The following is an 18,396-nucleotide window of genomic DNA, read 5'->3' as shown; positions in this document are numbered from 1 at the left end:
CAGATGTGGAGAGGGTGGCCACCTTGCGCTTTGATGCTTTGGTGGAGTCACGTATTCCCTGGCCAGGGATGAGGAATTCCGTCTAGAGCCATGTGCTTTTGTTATGTCCATGTTGAAGTTTGATAACCCCAAAGGCAGAATCCATTACCTAAAGACTCTAATTTGTGACACGGTTATGTCATCCCTCTTTATAGCCCTGAACAAGGTGGGTCTGTGCTTCTAGTGGTTGAGTTAATGGTCAGCAGGCCGGGGGGGGAATTTGCCCAGTCCCTGGCACAATTGCTGGTCCTCATCTGGCCAGGGACTTCTCCACCGAGCTCTAAAGAGCCCTCTCTGGGTTGCAGCTCAAGCACTGTGAAGACCCTGTGGTGATTGACGATGGGGACAGCCCTCCAGACCAAGAGCAAGAGCAGCTGCCAGCAGAGCCCCACAGTGACCTTGCAAAGAGCCAGGATGCCCAGCCCGTAGCTCTGGCTCAGAGCCCTGGGCTTCCAAGCAGGCTCTCAGGCCAGCTCAGCGGGGACCCAGGTAGGGCACCCATGGGAGTGGGGGAGGGCGTCTGTACCTGGCCCTGTGCGCTGGGAAGTAGCTCTTGACGTTTTGGTTCTCTCCTGCTCCCTGAGTGGCTCTGAACCTTTTTCAGGGTCTGGTCCTTCCCTAGAGCAATTCAATGCGAATCTCATGAGAGTGTCCTCTTCATGGTGCCAGGGCTGCCCGGAGGGACCTCTACTGTGAGTAGGTGTTTTTTGAGGCTGCATCATGTTGCTGCTTTGAGGGCGCATCTCTGAGTTTGTTTTGTTGGTTTGGAGACAGCTGGGCACCATCACTGTCCAAATAGGGCCTGCGTGGGGAGCTGAGTATAGCCATGTCCTCTTATCTCTCTGAACATCTCTTTTCTCAGCTAAATAACTTCTGCTCTCAAGATTTTATAATGTTGAAAGAAGATATAAAAATGCCTCCTAGGGAACAGAGTGATATCGCCAGGACTTGCGGCTTGAATGGTGGCTAGCCATGTCTGTACAAAGTGCACTAATGGCCACAAGCAGTTGGCTTTGACAGCAGATATACTTGGCTTTTAATCCTCCAGCTGTGACCCAGGTCATGCTTCTAAACTCTGCAAGCCTCAGTGTCCTAGTCTGTCCAGTGGAGATAATCTCAATAAAGCGAATGACTTGAACTTGTGGTTTTCCGGTACATCAGAAATTTTTATTTACGCTGTAGTTTGTTATGTGCACAATAGCATTTATGTCTCAAAAAATTGTACTTATTTTAACTGAAAATATTTTATTGTTAACCATTGTGTGAGCCTTCAGCAAGTTGAGATCTTTTTGCTGATAAAAGGTCTTGCCTCCGTGTTGGTGGCTGCTGACTCATCAAAATGGCAGTTGCTGAAGGTTGCTGAAGGTTGGGGTAACTGGCAGTGTCTTAAAATGGTAATTAACTTTTGCCTCATCGATTGAATCGTTCCTTTCAGGAATGATTTTCCTATAGTATATAATGCTGATTCATAGCATTTTGTCCACAGAACTTCTTTCTTTTTAAAATAGAATCAGTCCTCTCAATCTGTCATTGCTGTATCAATTGAGTTCATGTAATATTCTAAAGCTTTTGTTGCCATTTCACCAGTCTTCACAGCGTATTCACCAGGAGTAGATGTCATTTCAAGAAACTGCGTTCTCTACTCATCCATAAGAAGCAACTCTTCAAGTTTTATCATAAGATTTTTGCAGTTCAGTCACATCTTCAAGCTCCACTTCTAATTCTGATTCTTTGCTGTTTCTACCACATCTGCCATCTCTTCTTCCACTGAAGCCTTGAACCACTCGAAGTCATCCATGAGGATTGGTGTCAACTTCTTTCAAACTCCTGTTGTGTTGATGTTGATATTTTGGTATCTTCCCATGAGTGTTTTTTTTTTTTTTTTCTGGCCATGCTGGCTTGTGGGATCTTTGTTCCCCGACCTGCTGTTGAACCTGAGCCCTGGCAGTGAAAGCGCTGAGTCCTAACCGCTGGTAGAGGTGGTTTAGTCGCTAGGTTGTGTCCAACTCTTAACGACCCCATGGACTGTAGCCTGCCAGACTTCTTTGTCCATGGGATTCTCCAGGCAAGAATATTGGAATGGGTTGCCATTTCCTTCTCCAGGGGATCTTCCCGATCCAAGGATAGAACCCGGGTCTCCTGCATTACAGATTCTCTGCCGACTAAGCTATGTGGGAAGCCCCTAACTGCTAGACCACCAGAAATGTTCTCGTGAATGTTCTTAATGGCATCTAGAACAGTGAATCCCTTCCAGGAGATTTTCAGTTTACTTTGTCCAGATCCATCAGAAGAATCACTGTGTACGGCAGCTATAGCTTTGTGAAATGTATTTCTTACCTTAAATAATAAGACTTGAAACTACTCTTTGATCTATGAGCTTCAGAATGGATGTTGTGTTAGTAGGCATGAAAACAACATTAATCTTGTACATCTCCATCAGAGATCTCTTGGGTGACTATTCAAAAAGCAGTACTATTTTGAAAGGAATCTTTTTTTTCTGAGCAGTAAGTCTCAACAGTGGGGCTTAAAATATTCAGTGAACCATGTTGTAACCAGATGTGCTGTCATCTAGGCTTTGTTCCATTTATAGAGCACAGGCGGAGTGGCTTTAGCATAATTCTTCAGGGTCCTAGGAGTTTAGGAATGGTAAATGAGCATTGGTTTCAACTTACAGTCACCAGCTGCATTAGTGCCTAACAAAGAGAGTCAGCCTGTTCTTTAAAGCTTTGAAGCCAGGCATTGCCTTTTCAGTAGCTATGAAAGTCCTATGTGGCATCTTCTAATATAAGGCTGCTTTATTCACACTGAAAATCTGTTGTACAGTGTAGGCAGCATCGTTAATGATCTTAACTTGACCTTCTGGATAACCTGTTGCTTCACCTTGCACTTTTATATTATGGAGAAGAGATTTCTTCCTTGAACCTTGTGAACCAGCATCTGCTAGTTTCAAACATTTTATTTATGGCTTTTTTTTACCTCTCAGCCTTTGTAGAATAAAAAGAACTACGGCCTTGTTCTGGATTAGGTTTTGGCTTAAGGGAATGTTGTGGCTTATTTGATCTATCCAGACTGCTAAAACTTCCACTGTATCAGCAATAAGGCTATTGCACTTTCTTGTGTGTTCGTTGGAGCAGCACTTTTAATTTCTTGCAATAACTTTTTGTTTGCATTCACAGCTTGGCTGTTTGATGCAAGAGGCCTAGCTTTTAGCCTGCCTCAGCTTTTTTTATTTTTAATATTTATTTATTTGGCTGGTGGCATGCAGAATCTTTAATTGCTGCTTGCAAACTCTTAGTTGCTACATGTGGGATCTAGTTCCCTGACCAGGGATTGAACCCAGGCCCCCTGCACTGGGAGTGCAGTCTTAGCCACTGGGCCACAAAAGGGAAGTCCTTCAGTCTGTTTCAGCTTTTGATATGCCTTCCTCACTGTTTTAAATCTTTTAATGGGAGACATATGTGACTCTTCCTTTCATTTGGACACTTAGAAGCCATTGTAGGATTATTCATTGGCCTTATTTCAGTATTGTTGGGTCTTACAACATAGAGGTCCAAGAAGAGGGAGAGAAATGAGGGAGCCAACACAACACACACGTTTACCTGTTAAATTTGCTGTCTTATGTGGGCCTAGTTTATGGTACCCAAAAACAGTTACAGTAGTAACATCAAAGATCACTGATCACAGGTCACTGTGACAAATATGATAATCATGAAAAAGTTTGAAATATTTGAGAACTCTCAAAATGTGACACAGAAACATGAAGTAAGCAAATGCTGTTGGGAATTGGATTGCTTTGATGCAGAGTTGCCAGAAATCTTCACTTTTTAAAACACATATCTGCAAAGTGCAATAAGATGAGGTATTCCTGGCTACCCATAAAATACTGAATAGGGGGCCTGAGTTGCCCATGAATTTTTTTTTTACTGCACTGTGGAGTTCACACTCTTAGTTGTGGCATGCAAACTCCTAGGTTTTTTGTTTTTTAATTTAATTTTACTTATTTCTTTTTGTCTGTGCCACGTCTTTGTTGCTGTGAGGGTTTCTCTCCAGTTGCAGTGCATGGGCTTTTCATGCAGAGCCCAGACCCCAGTTGCAGCACATGAGTTCAGTAGTTGTAGTTCGCAGACTCTAGAGCACAGGCTCAATAGTTGTGGTGCACAGACTTAGTTGCTCCAAGACTTGTGGAATCTTCCTAGACCAGGGATTGAACCTGTGTCTCCTGCATTGGCAGACGGATTCTTTGCCTCTGAGCCACCAGGAAAGTCCAGGGGGTTTTTTTGTTTAAGATTTTTTTTTTTTTGCTGCACCGTGTAGCATGTGGGATCTAGTTCTCTAATCAGGGATTGAATCTGAGCCCCTAGATTGGGAGCATGGAGTCATAAACACTGGACCACCAGAGAAGTCCCCTGCCCATGATTTTTAGTTGTAATCACCATGGAAAAAATTTGGTCCTCTCGCGTTGAAGGAAGTGACCTGTATGGTGTGAGGGTTAGCTCCGGTGGACTTATCACTTTGTACTATAGTTATAGATGGCAGAAGAAAGTATAAGGAGACCAGAAATCCATTATTGGTGATTCACAGAAGTTGTCCTTACTGTAGTAAACTTCGGAGTGTAGAAAAGTTACATTTCTTTATGTGTGAAACTACACTGATTTTTATACAAATCAAATAAAACGCCAGCCTTTCCTTGCTTAAAAGTCAAGACAGATGTGCTAGTTTGTTTGGGCTTCTATAATACAGTCCCACAGACTGGGCAGCTGAAACAACAGACATTTCTGTGTCCTAACATGGTTTTCGTTATGTATGTCTGTGTCTTAATCTCTTATGAGAGCATCAGGCATATTGGATTAGGGCTCACTCCCATTACCTCATTTTAATTTAATTACTGCTTGAAAAATCCTATGTCCAAATATATTCCCATTCTGAGGTATTGAGAGTTGGGACTTTTAATATGAATTCAGCAGAGATGCAATTCAGCCCACAACCTCAGGCATGAGAAACAACCATTTGCCCAAATAAACAATGCTTCCCAGGTGGCACTAGTGGTAAAGAACCCACCTGCCAATGCAGGAGACCCAAGAGATGCAGGTTCAATCCCTGGGTTGGGAAGATCCCCTGGAGGAGAAAATGGCAACCCACTCCAATATTCTTGCCTGGAGATTCCCATGGACAGAGGAGCTTGGTGGCCTATAGCCCATAAGGTGGCAAAGAGTCAGACATGACTGAAGTTACCTAGTATGCATGCCCGTGCCAACAGCCTGGGTTCTACAGGTTCTGTAAGCTATGAGAGAGTCTTAAAGGAACTGTGTCAGCCTACTCACTTCCGGGTAGAGTTCTGAGATAAGCCAGCTACTGTGTGTCAAAAGGTCAGTGCTGCCATTTCCCTGAGCAGTAATAATAAATGGACGAAGAAAGTATGATGAGAGTTAGCTATGAGCAATACCTTAAATGTTCAGGTGATTGATCACTGGGAAGAATTTCCATTAAAAACCATATAGTTATTAATCTTGAAGATTTTCCCCAAAATATAGTTTTTATTTAGAGGCTGAAAGCTTTTCAAAGTAATCCTCAAAGTACTGGTATGTTCATTTATCATGCTGAAAGGTAGGGTAGGGCTGTGTTTTATCCCTCAGAAGGTGGTAGGTATGAGAGCAGAATTAAAACATCCCTTCTTCAAGGGACTTCCCGGGTCCCTGTGCTCTATGCTCTATACTCTATGATGTGGCTCAAGTTTGATTCCTGGTCAGAGAACTAGATCCCACATGTTGCAACTAAGAGTTTGCATGCCACAACTAAAGATCCAGCATGCTACAACAAAGATAAACGATCCAGAGTGCCACAGCTAAGACCTGGCACAGCCAAATATTATTTTTTAAAAAAATCCCTTCCTCAAATCCATGCACACCAACCCTGAGCTTCTGGCAGCAGGGTGATGAGGCTGCCTCCCATAGGGAACTGCTCCCCAAATGTCACTGCTGGCTGAGCTGGCTCCTGTCTTAGGCTCTTGTTCCAAGTAACCACACCTGCCCCTGTTTGCAGAAAGCTTTGCTTCCCAAGTGTGAAAGGTGAGGAGCAATGGCTTCTATTTGGTACTGATTTTGCATTATGAGCTGGTGTTAATCTCCTGAATTTTCTCTAAACTGAGAGATGATAGTTCATCCTTCCAAGTTTATTCTATGAAAGGAGCACTTTTTGAAACACAGGTCATTTGACATGAATGCACAATAAGCCAGGCATATGACTCACTTCTTGCAGAAGCCCGAGCAGGAGCTTGTCAGGGGAGAGAAATCACATGAGAATATAGCAGAGGCTCTTTGTAGCCCAGGATAAGGGAGAGTGAGATGATCCCAATGCTACACTCTGCATTTTCTGTGTGATTAGTGGTTAGGGCACTGTGCTAAGTACTCTTCCAGGAACATCTAATAGAGATAAGAAAGATAGGCTTCCTTAAGGAGCTTTGCAATTTATAAACTTATAAATGTATAAATTTACATGACACTAGAGTCCCACAAAATCTTTGTTGCCAACAACTCTTAGTGACCTTTTACTCTGTGGAGTTTTAACCTTTATTTCCCTCATATTATGGATGATAGAGCTGAGGTCCCTGGACATGGGAGTCACGTAGCTGGTTGGTGGCAGAGCCAACTGGAACCCAGGCATTCCGTGTTAAAGCCCACATTGACATGTCTGAAAGCAAAGCAATAGAAGTCCTTACGGTTTGCAAGTGCTTTTTACGTACATCATCTGGTGATCCTCTTTCTTCAGGTGAGAAAAGAGATTTGGATTTTTATGGGATTCTTTTCTGATCTCTTTCAGTTCTGCAAGACACTTCCATTCTTCAGGAAGCGAGTTTGAGGGACGCACAGCAGGTGACTACCTTCCAGCTACCCCCGGTGAGTGATTTCTGGAGCAATCACTCATGAGCCTTAGTGCTTGGCACATGTGTTTCAGTATCTATCATGTACTGTGATGGCTGTTGAATGTACATGACCCAAAGGAGATGAAACTCATTTCTTACTAAAAATTGATGTATCTTTGATTAGTGTGACACACAGGGAGATACTGTAAATTTAATATCTAATGAGCTTTGATATGCATCTTGTGAAAGAAAGATGTATACTTTGGTATTCAGTGTTGTTTTATCACTCTGTTGAAGATAGTTGCTGCCTAGTGAACTAGAAATCACCATCATGAAAACCTTTTTTTCTTTTTTGGTTTTAAAAAATGTATGGTAGTCTAGGCATAACATAAAATATACTATCTTAACCATTTTTAATATAGTGTCTTTAAGTGTTCAGTAATATTAAGCATATTGATATTGTTGTGGCTCCAGTCTCTTAGTGTTTTTTCATCTGGTGGTGGTGGTGGCTTAGTCTCTAAGTCATGTCTGACTCTTGCAATCCTGTGGACTGTAGCCTGCCAGGCTCCTCTGTCCATGGGATTCTCCAGGCAAGAATACTGGAGTGGGTTGTCATTTCCTTCTCCATCTGCCCAAGTTGAAATTCCTCACAAATTAAGTAATTCCCTCCATTTTCATACCCCCCAGCCTCTTGAAGCCACCATTCTTATTCTATGACTTGACTACTCTAGATAGCTCCTGTAAGTGGAATCATACAGCATTTTTCTTTTCATGACTGGCTTATTTCATTAAGCATAATGACCTCAAGGTTCATCCTTGAAGTAACATATGCAGATTCTCCTTCCTTTTTAAGGCTGAATAGTATTCCCTGCTATGTATATAATGCATTTTGTCTATCTGTTCATTCATTGATGGACACTTAGGTTGCTTTGACCTTTTGGTTATTGTGAGTAATGTTGTTCTGTGATCATGGGTGCACATGAAATTTATCTATTTTAAATTTTTTTACATAACTGTAAATTCACATATAGTTCAATTTACATGAAGTTGAATCTCTTGTACTCACAAGAGATCCCTTATACTTTTATACTAAGTATAAGATTGCTTATACTTTTATACTAAGTAATATTTGTTATTGTTCAGTCACTAAGTGGTGTCTGACCTTTTGTGACCCTATGGACTGCAACATGCCAGGCTTCCCTGCCTTCACCATTTCCTGGAGTTTGCTCAAACTGTTGTCCATTGAGTCAGTGATGCCATCCAACCATTTCATCCTCTTATCGACCCCCTTCTCCTCCTGCCGTCAGTCTTTCCCAGCATCAGGGTCTTTTCCAGTGAGTCCGCTCTTCGCATTAGGTAACCAGAGTTTTGGAGCTTCAGCTTCAGCATCAGTCCTTCCAGTGAATATTCAGAACTTTAGGATTGACTGGTTTGATCTCCTTACAGTCTAAGAGACTCTCAAGAGTCTTCTCTCTCACCACAGTTTGAAAGCATCAGTTCTTCAGCACTTAGCTTTCTTTATGGTCCAACTCACATCCATCCATACATGACTGCTGGGAAAACCATAGCTTTGACTATACGGAACTTTGTCGCCAAAAGTGATGTCTCTGCTTTTCAATATGCTGTCTGTGTTTGTCATAGCTTTGCTTTCAAGGACCGAGTGTCTTTTCATTTCATGGCTGCAGTCACCATTCACAGTGACCTTGGAGCCCAGGAAAATAAAGTCTGTCATTGTTTCCATTGTCTCCCTATTTGCCATGAAGTGATGGGATTGGATGCCATGATCTTAGTTTTTTGAATGTTGAGTTTTAAGCCAACTTTTTCACTTTCCTCTTTCACCTTCATCAAGAGGCTCTTTAGTTCCTTTATGCTTTCTGCCATTAGGGTGGTGTCATTTGCATATCTGGGTTATTGATATTTCTCCCATATTTCACATGTTAGTAAGGTAATGCTCAAAATCCTTCAAGCTAGGCTTCAACAGTACATGAACCAAGAATTTCCAGATGTACAAGCTGGATTTAGAAAAGGCAGAGGAACTGGAGACAAAATTGCCAGCATCCATTGGATCATAGAACAAGCAAGGGAATTCCCGAAAAACCTCTACCTCTGTTTCATTGACTATGCTAAAGCCTTTGACTGTGTGGATCATAACAAACTGTGGGAAATTCCTAAATGGACATCTTGTGAAAATATACAATGTCACAACTAGCAAATTGACATGGATACATACAAGGTACAGGTCATTTGCTTCATTGGAGAATCCTTCATTTTGCCTTTTATAGCCAAACTCACTTCTCTTTTACACCATGCTCTCATCTTTCTCTGACAACTATTAACTTGTTTTATATCTCTGTAATGTTGTCATTTAAGAAAATTATATGAATGGATTCATACAGTATGTAACATTTGGGAATTTACAGCATGATTTTGTGGAGCTTCAGCCAGGGTTTTGCATGCATCAGTAATCTGTTCCTTTTTTAGTGCTGGGTAGAATGTCTTGGTGTGGCTATACTACAGTTTGTTTAACCAGTTACCCATTGAAGGACATCGTGGTTGTTTCTAGTTGGGGCTGTCTTGCTGAATCTGCTCACAGTGCCAGTTGTCTCGCTTTTCACACTGTCCACACTGTTCGCTGAACTCAGGGTAGGCAAGGCATGAGCTAAGAGGCTAGAGGAAGACTTGAAGAGCCGTAGGGACTACAGACATGTTTATTCTCTCCTGGCTGGCATAGAAGCCACAATACAGCGTCTCTCCTGGCTGACGTGGCAGCCATAGCAGCAGCCACAAGGTAATCATAATGTAGCCATAACAAGCCGTGATATAACCTCACATAGCATAATCATGATGTTCTTCCAACATAGCCCCAATGTAGCAGCAGCCAGAGTTTTTCATGGTGAGCTCATACAGGGATACCCCACAAAGTAGCCCGTGACCAAGGGAGTACCTCATGAGTGCATGTGCAGTGCTAGAAATGATTTCAGCTGTTCATAGTCATTATTTACAAAATGTGGGGTGAGAGAGCCTGAACACAGCCATCCTGGCTAATTTGCTCTCTCCCCACAGGGGCCATTTTGCATAAAGCTGCTGTGAACATTTGCATACAGGTTTTGTGTGAATGTCAGTCTTTATTTCTTTGGGATAAATGCTCGGGCATGCAGTTGTTAAGTTGACTGGGAAGTGCATATTTAGTTTTGTAGGGAAGCTTTTATTTTCCAGAGTAACTTCCTTTTCGAGAGTAACTGTTCCATTTTGCGTTCCTGTGAGCTACGTATGACTAAACTACACTGTCCACATCCTCTCACCCTTTGTTGTTGTTACTTTTTTTTTTAAGCCATTCAAATAAGTGATATCTCACTGTGGTTTAAATTTGCATTTCCCTCATGGCTGATAAAGTTGGACATCTTTTCATATGCTTCTCCACTGTCTGAATATCCTCTCAGGTGAAATGTTTCTTTATGACTTTTGCCCATGGTTCTAATTGGACCATTTACTTTTTTACTATTGTTTTAAGAACTCAATATATATTCCAGATACTTGTCCTTTGTTGGATATGTGTTCTGCAGATTTTTCCTCTTACTCTGAAACTTGTCTTTCCATCCCTTTAACAGAGTTTTTAACAGAACAAAAGTGTTAAATCTGGATTAAGTCCAGGTTGTTAATTTTTCCTTTTAAGTATCAGGCTTTTGGTATAAAGTCTAAGAACTCTTTGCTTAGTATTAGATCCCAAAGATTTTCTCCTATTTTTTCCTAAAAGTGAGATAGTTTCACATTTTACATTTGAGTTCATTTAATCCATGATCTGTGATCCATTTACATTTAAGTCCATGACCTCTAATTTTGTGTAAATGTGAGACTGAGGTCAAGGTTCATATTTTTTGCCAGTGGATGTTTTTTGCCACTTGCTCCAATGCCATCTGTTGAAAAGGCTGTCTCTCCTCTACTGAATTGCTTTTGTTCCCTTGTCAAAAAGCTGTTGAGCATATTTGTGTGAGTCTTTTCCTTGGTTCTCTATTCTGTTCCATTGATCTTTGTCTCTTTCTCTGTTAGTACTATACAAGTTTGATTACTGTAGCTATATGCTAAGTCTTAAAAGTTGGGTAGATTGAGTCTTTTACTTTATTTTATTCTTTTTTTTTCAAAATTATTTTAGCTATTTTAATCCCTTTGATTTTAGCTATTTTAATTCCTTTCTCTGTAAATTTTAGAATAAAATTTAGAATAAAATTACAAAGGATCTTACTGAGATTTTGATAGGATTTTGTTAAACCAACCTGTATATCAATTTGGGGAACACTGGCATTTTTATCATCTGAGTCTTCTAATCTGTGAATGCAATATGGTTCTTCATTTACTTTTTTTAAAATTTATTTCATCACTTATATAAATTCTTAGCATATACATTTTGTACTTGTTTTGTTAGATTTAGAGCTAGGTACTTCACTTTATCAGCAGTTGTAAATTATAATATATTTAAAATTGTGGTGACAACACATTTATTTATAGAATAAGAAACATACTTGATTCTTGTAAGTTTATTTTGTATTCTGAGACCATGCTGGAATGGTTTAAGAAGGGTTTTGGTGTGGTTTTTGTTTTTAATTTTAAGCAGTCCTGGATTTTCTGTGTAGACAATTATGTCATCTGCAAATAAGGGCAGTTTTATTTCTTTCTTTTTAGTTTCTAATAGGGCAAGCTTCTCTTGCCCTATTCCACTGGATAGAACTTCCAGCATAATGTTGAATAGCAGGGGTGGGAGCAAACCTCCGTCCTTGCCCTATTCCCCATCTTAGGGGGAAAGCATTTAGTCTTTCACAGTTAAGCATGTTAGTTGCAAAATTTAAATAAATTCTCTTTATCAAGTTGTGTAAGTTTCTTAATTCCTGTTTTTCTGGAGTTTTTATTGTGTGTGATTGTTGAATTTGTCAAAACCTTTCCTTTATCAGTTGATATGATCATGTGAATTTTCTTTAGACTGTTAATATTGTGGATCATATTGATTGACTTTTGAATTTGAACCAGCCTTTCATCCTTGGAATAAATGCCTTCTTGTGATTCATGCCTTCTTGGTGTGAAATTCTCTTTATATATTGCTGAATTTTATTTGCTATTATGTCATTAAGGATTTTTTATTCTTTATTCATGAGAGATGTCTGTCAGTGGTTTTTGTTTGTTTTCTTTACTGTCTTTGCCTAAATTGGCCAGGGTAATACTAGCTTCTGAAGATTAATTGGAAAGTGTCCCGTCTTCTTGTTTTCTAAAAGAGATTGTGTAGAATTAGTGTTCATTCTTTGAATGTTTGGTAGGATTCTTTAGGGAAACTACACAAACTATAGAGGTTTGAGTGTGGAGTGGGGGGTGTGTGGTATTTTAATTATGGATTCAACTCCCTTAATGGTTATAGGACTGTTCATACTATCTATTTCACAGTGGATGAGTTGTGTAACATGTATGTTTGTTTTTCTTTTAAAAAAATATTTATCTATTTATTTGGCTGCATCGGATTTTAGTTCCACCATGCAACCTACACTGCAGTGCAAAAGCTTTAGTTATGGCACACATGCTCTAATGTATGTGGGCTCAGTTGGCCCCAAGGCATGTGGAATCTTAGTTCCCTAACCTGGTACCAAACCTGTGTCTCCTTCATTGGAAACAAGGTTCTTAACTGGTAAACTACCACGGAAGTTCCCAAATGTAAGCATTTCTTATATAAGCATTTTCATGCTATCCTGCTTTAACAGCATCCCACAGATTGTAGTACAGTGTGGTTTTGTTTTATTATCAATCACTTTAGTATATTTTTAAATCTTCTTGAGCCTTATTCTTCACCATATTTTATAAGTGTGGTGTTCAGTTTCCAAAGATTTGAAAATTTTCCAGTTATCTTTCTACTATTGATTTCTAGTTCAATTTCATTGTTTTCAGAGAACATATTGTATGATTTCAAATTTGTTGGGAGTCTCTCCTCTTCTTCCAGGATTTTGATAAGCCAGTATAGGGTTGTCTTGTTTGTATTCTGTAAGCATTTGAATTAAAAAAATTCTGCAGTTGTTGAGTGAAGTAGTCTATAAATGTTGCTTAGATCTTATTTTTGATGGTGCTATTGAGTTCTTCTGTATTCATGCTTCTTTTCTTTTTTTTTAAAAATTGCTTTTTTGTTTTTTTGACTTTACTGGATCTTTATTGCTCAATTTGATTCAGTAGCTTGGTTCTGTCTGACTCTTTGCAACCCCATGGACTGCAGCTTGCCAGGCTTCCTTGTCCATTACCAACTCTGAGAGCTTGCTCAAACTCATGTCCATCAAGTCAGTGATGCCATGCAACCATCTCATCCTCTGCCATCCCCTTCTCCTCCCGCCTTCTATCTTTCCCAGCATCAGGGTCTTTTCAAATGAGTCAGTTCTTCCCATCACGTAGCGAAAGTATTCGGGCTTCAGCTTCAGCATCAGTCATTCCAGTGAATATTCAGGGTTGAATTTCTTTAGGATTGACTACTTTGATCTCCTTGCAGAACGAGGAACTCTCTCAAGAGTCTTCTCCATCATCACAGTTCAAAAGCATCAATTCTTTGGCACTCAGCTTTCTTTACAGTCCAACTCTCACATCCATACCTGACCACCGGAAAAACCATAGCTTTCACTGGGTGGACTTTTGTTGGCAAATTAATGTCTCTGCTTTTTAACATGCTATCTAGGTTGGACATAGCTTTTCTTCCAAGGAGCAAGTGTCTTTTAATTTCATGGCCACAGTCACCATCTTGCAGTGATTTTGGAGCCCAAAAAAATAAAGTCTCACTATTTCCATTGTTTCCCCATCTATTTGCCATGACATGATGGGACTGGATGCCATGATCTTTGTCTTTTGAATGTTGAGTTTTAAGCCAACTTTTTCACTGTCCTCTTTCACTTTCATCTAGAGGTTCTTTAGTTCTTCACTTTCTGGCATAAGGGTGGTGTCATCTCCATATCTGAGGTTATTGATATTTCTCCCGGCAATCTTGATTCCAGCTTGTGCTTCTTCCAGCCTCGCATTTCACATGATGTACTCTACATAGAAGTTAAATAAGCAGGGTGACATTATACAGCCTTGACTTACTCCTTTCCCAAGACTGATCCCTTTGGAACCAGTCTGTTGTTCCATGTCTAGTTCTAACTGTTGTTTCTTGACCTGCAAACAAATTTCTCATGAAGCAGGTAAGGTGGTCTGGTATTCCCATCTCTTTCAGAATTTTCCACAGTTTATTGTGATCCACACAGTCAAAGGCTTTGGCATAGTCAATAAAGCAGAAGTAGATGTTTTTCTGGAACTGTCTTGCTTTTTCTGTGATCCAGAGGATGTTGGCAATTTGGTTTCTGGTTCCTCTACCTTTTTTAAATCCAGCTTGAACATCTGGAAGTTCGTGGTTCACGTACTATTGAAGCTTGGCTTGGAGAATTTTGAGCATTACTTTGCTAGTGTGTGAGATGACTGCAGTTTTGCGGTGCTTTGAGCATTCTTTGGCATTGCCTTTCTTTGGGATTGGAATGAAAACTAACCTTTTCCAGTCCAATGGCCACTGCTGAGTTTTCCAAATTTGCTGCCATATGGAGTGCAGCACTTGAACAGCATCATCTTTTAGGATTTGAAATAGCTCAGCTGAAATTCCATCACCTCCACTAGCTTTGTTTGTAGTGAAGGCCCGCTTGATTTCGCATTCCAGGATGTCTGGGTCTAGGTGAGTGATCACAGCATCATGGTTATCTGGGTCATTAAGATCTTTTTTGTATAGTTCTGTGTATTCTTGCCACCTCTTCGTAATATCTTCTGCTTCTGTTATGTCCATACCATTTCTGTCCTTTATTGTGCCCATCTTTGCATGAAGTGTTCCCTTGGATCTCTAATATTCTTGAAGAGATCTCTAGTCCATCCCATTCTATGTTTTCCTCTATTTCTTTGCATTGATCACTGAGGAAGGCTTTCTTACCTCTCTTTACTGTTCTTGGAACTCTGCATTCAGATGGATATATCTTTCCTTTTCTCCTTTGCCTTTAGCTTCTCTTTTTTTCTCAGCTGTTTGTAAGTCCTTTGCAGACAGCCATTTTGCTTTTTTGCATTTCTTTTTCTTGGGGATGGTCTTGATCCCTGTCTTCTGTACAATGTCATGAACCTCCGTCCATAGTTCATCAGGCACTCTATCAGATCTAATCCCTTGAAACTATTTCTCACTTCCGCTGTATAATCGTTAAGAGATTTGATTTAGGTCATACCTGAATGGTCTAGTGGTTTTCCCCACTTTCTTCAGTTTAAGTCTGAAGTTGTCAATAAGAGTTCGTGAACTAAGCTCCTGGTCTTGCTTTTGCTGACTGTATAGAGCTTCTCAGTCTTTGGCTGCAAAGAATATAATCAATCTGATTTTGGTATTGACCATCTGGTGATTTCTATATGTAGTCTTCTTATTAGCCTTTGCCCTGCTTCATTTTGTACTCCAAGGCCAAATTTGCCTGTTATTCCAAATGTTTCTTGTCTTCCTGCTTTTGCATTCCAGTCCCCTAAAATGAAAAGGACATCTTTTTTTGGTGTTAGTTCAGAAGATCTTGTAAGTCTTCATAGAACCATTTAACTTCAGCTTCTTCAGCATTACTGGTTGGGCCATAGACTTGGATTACCATGATATTGAATGGTTTGCCTTAGAAACAAACAGAGATCATTTTGTTTTTGAGATTGCATCCAAGTACTGCATTTCAGACTCCTTTGTTGACTATGATGGCTACTCCATTTCTTTAAGGGATTCTTGCCCACAATAGTAGATATAATGGTTATCTGAGTTAAATTCACCTATTCCAGTCCATCTTAGTTCGCTGAGTCCTAAAATGTTGACGTTCACTCTTGCCGTCTCCTGTTTGACCACTTCCAATTTACCTTAATTTGTGAACCTAATGTTCCAGGTTCCTATGCAATATTGCTCTTTACAGCATCGAACTGTGCTTCTGTCACCCATCACATCCACAGCTGGGTATTGTTTTTGCTTTGGCTCCATCTCTTCATTCTTTCTGGAGTTATTTCTCTACTGATCTCCTGTAGCATATTGGGCACCTACCAGCCTGGGGAGTTCATCTTTCAGTGCCCTATCTTTTTGCCTTCTCATACTGTTCATGGGGTTCTCAATGGCAAGATGTGGTTTGCCATTCCCTTCTCCAGTGGACCACATTTTGTCAGAACTCTCCACCATGACCTGTCCATCTTGGCCCTACATGGCATGGCTCATAGTTTCATTGAGTTAGACAAGGCTGTGGTCCATGTGATCAGACTGGCTAGTTTTCTGTGATTGTGGTTTTCAGTCTGTCTGCCCTCTGGTGGAGAAGGATAAGAGGCTTATGAAAGCTTCCTGATGGGAGAGACGGACTTAGGGGGAAACTAGGTCTTGTTCTGATGGGCAGGGCCATGCTCAATAAATCTTTAATCCAATTTTCTATTGATGGGTGGAGCTGTGTTCCCTCCCTGCTGTTTACCTGGGCCCAAACTGTGGTGGAGGTAATGAAGGTAATGATCTCCTTCAAAAGATCCCATGTAAGTGCTGCCATACTAACTGCCTCAAACCCTGCAGCAGGCCAACACCAACCCACACCTCCACTGGAGACTCCTAGACACTCCCGGGCACGTCTGGGTCAGTCTCTTGTGGCGTCACTGATCCTTTCTCCTGGGTCCTGGTGCACACAAGGTTCTGTTTGTGCTCTCCAAGAGTCTCCCAGTCCTATGTAAGTTCTGGCAGCTCTGTGGTGGGGTTAATGGCGACCTCCTCCAAGAGGACTTATGCCATACCCAAGTCTGCTGCTCCCAGAGGCCCTGTCCCTATGGCAGTCCACTGCTGACCTGTACCTCCACAGTCAATCAGTTCAGTTCAGTTCAGTTGCTCAGTCGTGTCCAACTCTGCAACCCCATGAACCGCAGCACGCCAGGCCTCTCTGTCCATCACCAACTGCAGGAGTCTACCCAAACCCATGTCCATTGAGTCAGTGATGCCATCCAACCATCTCATCCTCTCTCGTCCCCTTGTCCTCCTGTTCTCAATCTTTCCCAGCATCAGGATCTTTTCAAATGAGTCAGCTCTTTGCATCAGGTGGCCAAAGTATTGGAGTTTCAGCTTCAACATCAGTCCTTCCAATGAACACCCAGGACTGATCTCCTTTAGGATGGACCGGTTGGATCTCCTTGCAGTCCAAGGGACTCTCAAGAGTCTTCTCCAACACCACAGTTCAAAAGCATCAATTCTTCAGCACTCAGCTTTCTTTATAGTCCAGCTCTCACATCCATACATGACTGCTGGAAAAACCATAGCCTTGACTAGACAGACCTTTGTTGACAAAGTAATGTCTCTGCTTTTTAATATGCTGTCTAGGTTGTTCATAACTTTCCTTCCAAGGAGTAAGCATATTTTAATTTCATGGCTGCAATCACCAGGAGACACTCAAAACAGTTCTGTCTCAGTCTCTGTGGTGTCCTTGGGTCTTGGTGTGCACAAGGTTGGTTTGAGCCCTCTGAGCGTCTCTGGCAGGAGTGGGGTTTGATTCTGAATGCGAATTCACCCCTTCTGCCGTCTGGCTGGGGCATCTCCTTTGCCCTTGGGTTTGGGGTATCTTCTCACAGCTGCTTGAGCACCACGCAGCCGCCGCTCCAGCGCCGTAGCGTCTTGCTGGGGTTTCTCTGACCTTGGACGTGGGGTATCTGCTCAAGGCCGCTGTAGTGAAGCACAGCCGCTGCTTCTGACCTTGGACATGGAGTACCTCCTCAGTTCAGTGTAGGCTTCAAACTCCTATGAGAGTCTAATGTTGCCACTGATCTGATAGGAGACAGAGTTCAGGCAGTAATGTGAGTGAGGGGGAGCATCTGTAAATACTGATGAAGCTTTGCTCTCTTGTCCACCACTCACCCCTTGCTGTGTGGCCTGGTTTATCTAACAAGCCACAGATGGGTCCCAGTACATGACCCAGGGATTGGGGACCCCTGGACCAGGGTGATCAGACATGACCTAGGGTATGATAAGGGATGAGGAACCCAATCAGTTGTTGAAGACAGAAGATTCTGGTTAAACTGCTATGCTATGCTATGCTTAGTCGCTGGTTAAACTGACTTAATGCTGAAATTTGGTTTTATGAGGAAGTGCACAGAGGGCATAGGGGAAGGTTCAGGAGCTTGACTAAAGTTTGATCAAGCAAAGAATTTTTGTCATATAACTTTTTAGTGATAGTGTTGCAGAAAAAATGTGGCACACGTGAGAGGATGGTCATGTCCTAGGTCTTGAATGATTCCCTGGGACAGTCCACCAAGTGAGGGTCATTGGCTTTGTGCAGGAGGGAATTCACTAGCAGACCATAGTAAAGTGGAAGCAAGTTTAGAGAAATACACACTCTGTAGATGGGCTTCCTTGGTAGCTCAGGTGGTAAAGAATCCACCTGCAGTGTGGAAGACCCAGTTTCATCCCTGGATTGAGAACATCCCCTGGAGAAGGGAATGGCTACTCACTC

At 41.4% G+C, this 18,396-nt stretch overlaps 1 protein-coding gene across 2 annotated transcripts in view; it reads left to right on the top strand.

The window, feature by feature from the left end:
• Positions 1-18,396, top strand: part of ZNF496 (zinc finger protein 496) — a 45,378-nt gene that overhangs the window by 2,684 nt on the left and 24,298 nt on the right. For both annotated transcript variants that reach the window (XM_020903750.2, XM_020903749.2), the window contains exons 4-5: positions 345-528; positions 6,856-6,932. In XM_020903750.2, coding sequence (XP_020759409.2) covers positions 345-528; positions 6,856-6,932 — 261 coding nt within the window. The remainder of the gene's footprint in view (positions 1-344; positions 529-6,855; positions 6,933-18,396) is intronic.

Source organism: Odocoileus virginianus, chromosome 3 (assembly GCF_023699985.2).
Source record: "Odocoileus virginianus isolate 20LAN1187 ecotype Illinois chromosome 3, Ovbor_1.2, whole genome shotgun sequence".
NCBI lineage: Eukaryota > Metazoa > Chordata > Mammalia > Artiodactyla > Cervidae > Odocoileus > Odocoileus virginianus.
The sequence above is the reverse complement of the archived record's forward strand: the minus strand, read 5'-3'. Positions and strand labels throughout refer to the sequence as shown.